This window comes from Antrostomus carolinensis, unplaced genomic scaffold (genome assembly GCF_000700745.2).
Source record: "Antrostomus carolinensis isolate BGI_N321 unplaced genomic scaffold, ASM70074v2 scaffold29225, whole genome shotgun sequence".
Lineage (NCBI taxonomy): Eukaryota > Metazoa > Chordata > Aves > Caprimulgiformes > Caprimulgidae > Antrostomus > Antrostomus carolinensis.
Window position 1 is genome coordinate 16,910 of NW_010316229.1, and position 10,303 is coordinate 27,212.

At 38.8% G+C, this 10,303-nt stretch overlaps 1 protein-coding gene across 2 annotated transcripts in view; it reads left to right on the top strand.

Annotated features, from left to right (window-relative positions):
- Positions 1-686: 686 nt before the first annotated feature.
- Positions 687-10,303, top strand: part of CSGALNACT2 (chondroitin sulfate N-acetylgalactosaminyltransferase 2) — a 15,603-nt gene continuing 5,986 nt past the window's right edge. Inside the window, exons 1-3 of one of the 2 annotated variants that reach the window (XM_010168226.2) lie at positions 687-1,350; positions 8,689-8,905; positions 9,436-9,537. In XM_010168226.2, coding sequence (XP_010166528.1) covers positions 687-1,350; positions 8,689-8,905; positions 9,436-9,537 — 983 coding nt within the window. The remainder of the gene's footprint in view (positions 1,351-8,688; positions 8,906-9,435; positions 9,538-10,303) is intronic. The other variant, XM_029085015.1, reaches the window with a different exon arrangement.

Genomic DNA, 10,303 nt, shown 5'->3' on the forward strand with positions numbered 1-10,303 from the left:
TCCTTTTTCCATCCCTTTCCCAGCAGTCCTTTGCATTGATGTGTTACAACTTTGTTCATGTGTTTTCCAAATGACTGGCTGCTTTGTAGTTCTAATATGTACCTTTCTTTAATTTTAGGTTCTTTCTTCATTTTGCTGACTCAAACCACAGACTCCAAAGAAGGAGAGGAAGAAGAATAAAATACTCAAGTGCTAGAGGAAAAGCCAGTCTAGCCAATGAAAATTACCATTACTAAACTGTAGACTGCTCTCACTTACATGTAGTGGAGGAAAAAAAATTGCTGTCGATTCAAAGTTTAGAAAATTACTTTTGCAGACTTGCTTCACTGAACTCCAAATAGGGTTGAATTAGGAAATGGAAATATGACTCCTTGCTGGTGTCTTCCATCTTCCTTGCCCTCTGCAGGGTTTTTTGTTTGGGGTGGGAAATCCTGAACAAATTGTATGGCGTCAACCAAACTTACAGTTGATGGTTATGGATGACATAGGAACTTCAGATTTATGTCTCTGCAATGTCACCTGATTAAGACAAAGGTTGAAAACTGCTCATCAGCTACTTTCTCGAAACTTGTAGTAACTATTACAGTCATGCTTTCTCTCTCTTTCTAAGATTTGAACTCTGGGGTGATGTTCCCTGAAAGGCATGAGCAGATAAGTCCTCTTTTTGGATTGGAGACGGAAATAATATGAGAATGCCCAGAAGAGGCTTAGTAATTCAAGCCAGGACTCGCTGGCTATTAGTGGGCCTTGCTTTACTGTTCAGCTTAGTCTTGCTCATGTATTTGCTTGAGTGTGCTCCACAAACAGATGGTAATGCATCTCTACCGGGTGTTCTAGGTGAAAACATGGGTAAAGAATACTATCAAGCTCTCTTGCAGGAACAAGAAGAGCATTATCAAAACCGAGCTACCAGTCTGAAACGTCAGATTGCCCAGTTAAAGCAAGAGCTTCAGGAAATGAGTGATAAATTGAAATCCCTTCAGGAAAAAAAGAGCACCAAGGTCAATGGTATTAACTACCAGGGCACCAAAGAACAAGCATCCAATGATCTCCTAGAGTTTCTTCATTCCCAGATTGACAAAGCTGAGGTGAGCGTGGGGGCCAAACTGCCTAGTGAATATGGCGTTATTCCTTTTGAAAGCTTTACGTCCATGAAAGTATTCCAGTTGGAGATGGGGCTCACTCGGCATCCAGAAGAGAAACCTGTTAGAAAGGATAAACGAGATGAATTGGTGGAAGTTATTGAGGCTGGCCTAGAAGTTATCAATAATCCAGATGAAGAAGATGGACAAGATGAAGACGATGGATTAGGAGAGAGGCACCTCTATAATGAAAATGATTTCGTAGAAGGTATGTTTATTACATGCTTTCCAACCTGGTAGCAGAATGTCGAAACAGGCATTTAATTGTATTTTTATTTTTAGGGGTTTTACCAACTTGAATATAGTCTTGAACAGTAATTACACAGTAAGAACCTTTATTTCTTATGATGAGAATATTACTGCTTCATTATGTTGTGGTTTGAGTAGGGAGCAAGAAATCGATTTTGGAAGAATGGCTCACCACAAGAAGTGTGTGAGGAAAGCTGTATCTGCCTAAGATACTGAGCTTCATAACAGATTGTAGCTGAAGTCAGTGTGCTACAGCTGCTATGGTACTGGATAACTGAAAGGCTTCCAGTGAAACTGGTGGCAGTGGGAGGGAGAAATTGATATATCTCTCTTGTTCCACTGTAGTTAAGCAATTCAGTATGAAACTGCAGGGTTTTTCTTTACTCATCTCTATGCCACTTTTAGTTAATATTCAGGCTTTTGACTGCCTTAGAGTTGACATACGTATATTGGAGAGAGAGCATGGGTAGGCTAACATGTTCTAGTCCTGTCAGCTGAACAACTTGGTGTCCTGAATAGGCCCTTCATGGTGTACTGGTTATGGGGTCCACTAAGCTGTGCAACCTTGAACCGTTCTCTTGTTCTCTCCTCAGTTCTCTTGGTGCTTTTAAGTTTAATTACAGAACATGTATTAAAAAAGCAAATATAGCAGTTAGGCTGTCAACACTTAGGGACGCCCTTAAAAGATTTGTTAATGATAACACCTACAGAAGTTGGCTTTCAAGGTACAGTGTAATACTGATGGAGATAAGTATTATCAAAAACTGCGCTAGTAGCTCTTTTTTGTATTTACAGTATTAGATACAGTGCCATAAAAAAAGTTGGACCATGTTATAAGATTATTACAAATCCAGACTGAGATCCAGGGAGTCTGGATCTCAGCAGTACTGATGTCTGCACTATTAAGCAAACATGCTGGAGAAAGGTACTGTTGGCCTTGAAATAATCAGTTCTTTCAGTCTAAGATGATGTAATTGGTCTGTAGCACAAAAAGTCTCTATTTTTAACAGCTACTATGTTTAAGTTTAATGTGAGTACTCTTCATTCCAGAAGGTGGGGCAAGGCATAGAATCCACTCAACTCTGTCAGTGTAACACAGCCAGCACAGTGTTAGGCTCTTAGTACAGCTGTCACTTAAAACTGTACTATTTTGTCTGGAGGTAGACTTTCTTGCAGTCTTTCAGTTGTTTTCTTTTTATATTAAGTATGCAACTTCTTTTCATTTGCTGTTTAAGGTACTGTTTATACTGTAGTGTTACAGGAACTATGGAAAAAGTGTTTTTATGCTGTAGCTCATATGGGTGTGTTAGCAACTAACTGTAGTGATATATATCAGTGTCTTTTTTCAGAGAGAAGTTGTGTGTTGTGTGGGTATTCTGTGGTTTTGTATGTGCAAATACTACTGGCTCATTTAGACACGGACCAGTAAAAAAAAGGCTGCTTCTGAATATCGACACCTTTTTTTTTCCTGTTGTTTCAAAACTTGGAGGTGAGGAATGGAACCAGCCAGCAGGGGCACCTGCAAGTGGCTCACCCTACAGCCCTGTGACCGGGGTCTAGTGTGCTGCCTCCATTGTCAGTTTGTGCATTCTCATTTGATGGAAGTCCAGTTGGAAAGCTCATGCCTTTCCATTTTGAAAATACTGCTCCCTTAAGCTATCATAAACTGGTGGGTTTCAGTTTCACAGCAGACTTGGTCTATCTACTGAAGTCACAACAGGTCCTGTAACTCTCCTAAGAGCACAATTAAATTGTTGCTGGGTTAGCATTGCTCATCTAGAGAAACAGTTTGTTAAAATCTTCTTGAGTTAAAACAAATAGTTTAAGTTCTGTATCCTCTTCAATTGCTAATAGATTATTTTGTAATAAGTGATTTAGGACTAAGACTAGAGTTTTCTGCTATTTGAAATAGGGGATGAGAAACTTGGTGTGTGGATTGTTTTTGTTGGTATTCTGGGGCAAAAGAGAAAACATGATACTGCATTAGTTAATGCGTAACCATCATATTTTATGCTTAATATAGATAAGCTGATCTTGCTTTTGTTCTGACTGGCAGGAATTTTTTTTCAAAACTAACATATATCTATCTACAAAAACTTACCTGCAAAACTGTCCCATAAGTACAAGTGAAACTAGAAACAGGCATTTTTATTCTAGAAATGTTCAAGCTTTCTACCTCAACAGGCTAAATATTCATGTAAATGTTTGGTGCTGGGAATTATTGCAGCTTTTTTCCTGGACTTGTGAAATACTAGACTAAACCTTGAGCTGGGTAATCTTTTCTGGTATGTGCTTTCAGATGTATTATTAAATCTTTAGAGAATTTGGTGGCTGTTTAAATAAATTTAGAATATCTTTTCTTATAGACAGTTTTGCCTAATGGTATCTCTTCATCTCCACTGAACATGTTTGAAGTTCTTCCCCAGCATTTATGTTGCCTCTGATGCCCAGTCAGTGAACTATCACTGTCTTGGTTTGTAAAAGGATCAAGAATTTTTTTCTTATGGTATTTTAGGATTAACCTAAATTGGAGTCACTTGTGACAACAAAGACTGATGTCATGAATTTAAAATCAATCTGCCTTCTGCCTATTTAAATTTGTCTATTTTATAAATAGGAATTTCCTAAATAGATTTTTCTGGAAAAGTACACTTAATTACTCAATAAGACATCGTAGTCTGAATCTGCTGATTTTTACTACTCTAGCACCACATAGACCAAAAAACTTCAAAATATGTGCTGATGGATGCTGACTTTCTTGTTTCTGTTCTGTGCCCTCGATTTAACTGTTCATGCAGCTCCACTGCTGCATGCTCAACCTCTGTGGTCTCTACATTAAGATATTCTGACTTCTGCTAGTGGTGCAAGGAAGCTGTACCCACGATAGGGAGCAAACTGTTCTAGTGTTATCCAAACTGATGGTATTTTTTTAGTGTTGCAAGACAAAGTAATGATCCGAGTCTGTTTTGGAGTTGTGATTGGGTAGAGCTGCCACAGTTGCAAGTAGGCAACCACAAAAATATTTTCTGAAAGCTCCAAATTATTTTTCACAAGGCTCAATTGACTTGCTCTGCTGATGAAGAGAAAAACAGCAAGTTCCTCAGCTCTGTAGGGCTCTGTTTGTTTCATTGTTACCTTTTTTGCTGCAATCCCAAAGGAAACTTCTAGAAATCTAATATTAACAGATCAAAAATATGACCATAAAAAAGTCTTGTTCTGCAGTTGATGTTTGAGAAACACTTTGAAGTTTTTTTTTCTTAATATTTTCATTAGATCTAAGTGTATGAGAAACAGTGTGTTTCCTAGAGGGTAAAAGTTGTAACAATTTGTATTTTCACAAATGAAGGGGTCTGGAACTACAAACAATGAATTTAACCGATGAATTGGGAATTCTAAGACAGTCCTAGATTAAAAATAGGTTTCTTTGAGATCAGTGTTTGATAATATTGAGAAAAAGAAGATAAGTAAGATGGGAAAGAAGAGCGTTATAGTATTACCTCCATGTGTCCCCTTTCCTCAGAAGCCTGTGACATTGTCTTGAATAGTGATGCCTTAATGGGCATCTGTACTTTACTATCAGTGTAACTGGTTTATTTGGGTTACATTTATCAGTGTAATGGGTTTATTTTGTCAAGAGATTGAAAGCCTTTCCATTGGATAGACATCCAAAATTAACCTTTGGAAAATAGAGGCATTAAAATATTTTCAGAAGTTAATTATCAATAAGCTAATCTCTAATAAAGAATTCAAGTGGTGCTGTTCAAGTCCATTTCTTTTGCTTCTGTTTCCAGTTGGAATTGGGTAAAGGCCAGAAACTGCCTTTAGATGTGAATCTCAAGGGGAAACTCCCCACCCATCCAACAGTTAAAAAATTGTTTATCCTAATGTTACAAGCTTAAAGTCAAAACTCTTCCAGAGTCCTTGCCATCCATAGAACAGTGTGGACTGTTTGTCATGCAAGCACCCCCTTTAATATGTCCTGCATAAGACCGGAACTGGTCAGTGTCATGGGAACATCAACCGAGAATTTTAATACCCCCAAAAATATAGGACATATGTAGACCAAACATGTTCTTGGTTGTTTGCTTGGTAATGGTAAAACAAGTACTAGTATTTGAGGCAATAGAAGAACAGCTTTTCGGCTTTCATAGTAATTGATCCCCAGTATTCCTAAGTTTAATTTGTTTGGTGAGAAACAGAACTTCTGCAAAGGGAGTGAAGCTCCTGGAGCAGAAATAGCAGCTGTTCAATTATTTCTGCTGCTTTTTGCCTCTTTGCTTATAGAGCTTTATTTTGAATGGCAGCCAGCATATGCTAGTTGGAAGGTGAAATAGCAGTTTTTATTACATGAGTCAGTCCCAAGTGTTAAAAACCCGAATACACTAAGAAGAAAAACAGATGTGTGTTCTTGTTCTGACTGTTCTCAGTACTGGCTTCTGTATATAGATGCTTTAATCCCATAGAAGTATTCAAGTTAGTAGATTACCTATGGAGGTTAGTTCATAGCAAGAAGAACACAAGGAGCACATACTATTAAAAGAGGTGTCATGCTGGTAGGTTGTTGAGATTCGAAAGTTTGGAATCTTATGTTCCAGCAATTGAATGTTGGCAAGACGCTACTCAAATTCAAACTTGCATGTTAAGGTCTTTATGAAGTTACAGCAGCAGTTTTTTTTGAAACTGCTTTATTAAAGAAATTTTTATTCTGCACTACAGCCTTCTGTTCTAGACTGACATCTGAGCTTATCCTTTGATTAAAGATAAGCTATTGGCAACTGTGACATGCTTTTTTAAAAACTTCACTTACATTCTAAATGGCATTTTCATCTGTAAACAGGTATTGGTTACCAAACGAAGGAATATTATATAATACTGAATCGTAATTTGTGCCAGGAGTGCTGGTACAAAGTATGTGCTGGGTATCATGTGAGAGCACGGTGTCCCAACTGTAGTGCATTAGCTGTTCCCATAACCAAGAAGCTGTTTTCAAGCTACAGCACTGGACTACGCAGCTTAAAGGGTTAGAGTGGAAAAGGATTGAGAGGGATTTAAGGTCTTTTTCTGTTTCTAACAGTCAAGACTGTGGACTTTCATTGTTTGACTGAAACAGTCTTTTCAGTACTTGTAATTAATACTGATTTGAAACTTCATGCTTTTCATGAGCATTAAAATGTGCGAATTTTATGCAGCTCTATGTTCACAAAGGAATAAATGGATTTCTGTCTCTTAAAGGAGTGCATTGCAAAACTTTTTTCAAAGGGTGAAAAGCACTTAAGTTGAAAGGTTAGATTCAGTCACCATCAACTTAAAGTGGTGGTGTACCAGCTTTATTCTGCCCTACTCTGTCTCCCACAGGCCCTTAGTGGTGTTCATCCACGTTTGCTGTCAGGTCTGCCAGTGCACATGCTTGACCATGTGAAAGAGCTGAATATTGGAGGGGAACTGGGATCTTGCTGTAAAAGAGAGGCTGTTGGGCAGATATAGGACAGGGTCAGAAGTAGGTGAAATCACTGAATGAAACTGGATTTGGTTTGGAGAGGGAAGGTGGAGCAGAGGAACATGGAGGCAGTGGAGGCAGTTAGGTAGATTTAGGGAAGGGACTCTTTGTAAAGGGAGCCTGGGGTATAAAGGAAAAAGCTGGGGCAAGGTGGTGTACGCACCTGTAGGCTGTAGAATCATAGAATGGTTTGGGTTGGAAGGGACCTTTAAAGGCCATCTAGTCCAACATCCCTGCAGTGAGCTGGGACATCTTCAACTAGATCAGGTTGCTCAGAGCCCCGTCCAACCTGACCTTGAATGTTTCCAGGGATGAGGTTTCAAAATGTATCTTGTTAGATCATTCCTTCTGGTTCCTGAGATAGACAAAACCAGGCTGCTCTTTGTGGGCTGCTCCCTTCACATACCTTCAGCCTTCCTGATTTAGTTGCAAAAAAATAACAACAAGGTCTGTATCAATACTGAGCGCAACACTCTGTGTCACCAGAACAGTTCATCTGTCTCATTCCCTGTCACTTTCTGTCTGGGTGGGAGGCTGGGGGAGGGTTTCAGAAGTGGGGTTGCAGTAACTGCTCTGGAGGTTGGCTTGCAGAAGAGGTAGTTCAGGTCATGCGAGTGAAGGGAGGTACACTGGTTGCGTGGTGTAAAGGCAGGCGTGCTCACCACACTTTGGGATATGCAGCTGTTCATTACTTTCTCAATGGTCTGTGTGGCCAGCTGAACTGAATGTGGGTTTGTTGTTTGGGTTTTTTTTTTGTTATAGTCTAGTTTATGTTTCTGTGATAATGTACCTTTTCCTTGTGTGGGTGATAGTAGAGTTGAGGTGGGATGAACATAGGGCAGTTCTGTTGGAGGATCATTCCTATCATTGTTTTATACTCTCAGATTAATATAAATACAGGATTCACAACACAGAGCTCAGTTCAGTCAAATCCACTGATGAGTCTTGTTCTTTTCCTTCTTGATGTAAAATTAGAGAGACTGTTGATGTGCTTCCTTGATAGTCCTTAAGTAAAAGTGATCAGCTAACCTAAATATTAGTTCTGATTAGGATAGATTTCCCTATCCATTGGGAGTAAAATGTCTCCAAATAGCTAATCCTGTTTATAGAGAACTGGTAGTGTTTTCTCAGTGTTACAGCTATGTAGAAAACTTCTGCTTACATCCTTAGAGGACTATAGCTACAGTAAAATGCCACTGTCCTTATTTATGGGATAGAAAGCACTGGAGCTAGTGGTCAGCAGTGAAAACAGTTTATAAGCTTTCCAGTATTTATCATAGGCATATTTTTTTTTAGATACCGCATTTCTGATTTTATATGCTAGTTATTGTGACATTTGTTTTGCCCACAGCTTGGCTTGTGTGGGTTGTTGTCCAGATGATCTCGGCTTTTACTGTGGACTAGCTCAGGGGAAGATCCTTACTGAAGGGCTTAAGAACAGGCAGTATTGGATTTCAGCCATCATTTTCCACAGCAGATAGTTGAATTCCCTTTTTGTTGGGAATACCCAACTCTAATTCCACCTGAGAAGTTGATGTATGACCATAAAACCTATCTAAGAAGCAGGGGAAGCTGGGATTTTGTGATTGTTTTTCAGATCTGATCTAAGAGAGTAGGAGAGTGATAGTGATTGGAGGTGGTGTTTTGTGGATTTTTTGTTTTGTTTTTAGGAAAAACCCAGAAGCTTTCCTCCTAGAGCTTTATTTTTCACTTCTTTATAGTTCTCAGGAAAAAGTGTTTCTGAAAAACAATTGCTGGGATCTTTGACTTTACAAATTACTTGTGTGACTTATTCTTCAGGTTACTATCGTACAGAAAAAGATAAAGGGACACAGTATGAGCTGTTTTATAAGAAGATGGATGGCATGGAATACAGGCATGTCACCTTGTTCCGGCCTTTTGGACCCCTCATGAAAGTGAAGAGTGAAACGGTCGATATTTCTAGATCAATGATTAACATTATTGTCCCTCTTGCTGGAAGAACTGAGGCATTTGCACAATTTATGCAAAACTTTAGGTAGGTGCATGAGATTATATAGTGAGCTATATTGCTGATTTTCAATATTTTGTTTCCTTTTCAAAATGAATTTCTGTTCTGATGGATTTGCAACAGAAAATTATTCCAACATTGTGTGCAACTGCCTTGGGATGTTTGTAATTAAACCTATGGTATGGAGAAAATACTTCTTCTAAAAGGACTTAAGAGATTCTCAAACTGCATGAAAACCCCTTTTAGACTGAATGTCAGGGCCACCGTGAACCTGGACACAGGTGATCTTGAGCATAATTTCTGTATTTACATCAGCTTTTCAGCTTCAGTTTATAAAATAAGGTGTTGGAATGAGACACGTAGTATTGGAACCTTCTGATTTAAATGGGAAAGAAGAGGGGAAAACCTTTTTTTCTTTCTTTTCTTTAGAAGCTAGTTGAAGTCTGACCAGAATACTTAGATCTGCTAATACTTTTAAAGGCAATAGCTTTTAAGTACCTGAAGCTTCTGTTGTGTTGCAAGTAATTATTAATATCAACTTATCTTTGTGCTTATAGGGATGTGTGTATTCACCAGGATAAGCGTGTTCATCTCACGGTCGTGTATTTTGGACAAGATGGGCTATCAGAAGTAAAAAGCATCCTAGAATCCATAGCTAGGTAAGTGTTTCAATCCAATGTCAGTCAATACAAATGATTTTGATTAGCATTTAAAGTGTTTTTTAAAAAGGATGAAATAACAAAAAAAGAATAATTTTATAGTCCATTACAGGTTAATAGACAAGTTAACTTTATTTACTGTGCGCTATTTTTTGGTTGACATTTTACAGCTTAAGTTGCAAAAGTCTCCTGAAGACTACTGAAAATCAAGTTATAGTCCAAAAAAGATGTAACAGCAGTGGCTTTGAGGTTTCTGTCTGACTCCAAAACACAACAGGGATTAGTTTTGCAGTGAATATCCCGTCATGTTAACAGCTTGGTCAGAATTAAAGTTCTTTAGAATTGGGATATATCACTTTGACAGTTCTTTCACTGGAGAATCGATTTTATTAAATGATAAGGAAGAGAAATGTAGTCAAAGTAGGCTGGTGGGCTGCTGAGTCTGAGAAATTAAGGTGCTAGGCAACTGGGCCCATACTTACCCTCTGCTATAAAACAACTTTAAACACTTACAGTAGTAGGGATGTAAAGTTCACAAATAATTGTTTTTTTAACTCCAGAAGGATGGGACAGGTAATAGCATCCATAAGCCTGCAGCTAAGGGCTTCTTCTCTGCCTGGGCTCTTGGGCTCATCCCTGGGCTCTTGGGCTCATCCCTGGGCTCTTGGGCTCATCCCTGGGCTCTTGGGCTCATCCCTGGGCTCTTGGGCTCATCCCTGGGCTCTTGGGCTCATCCCTGGGCTCTTGGGCCCATCCCTGGGCTCTT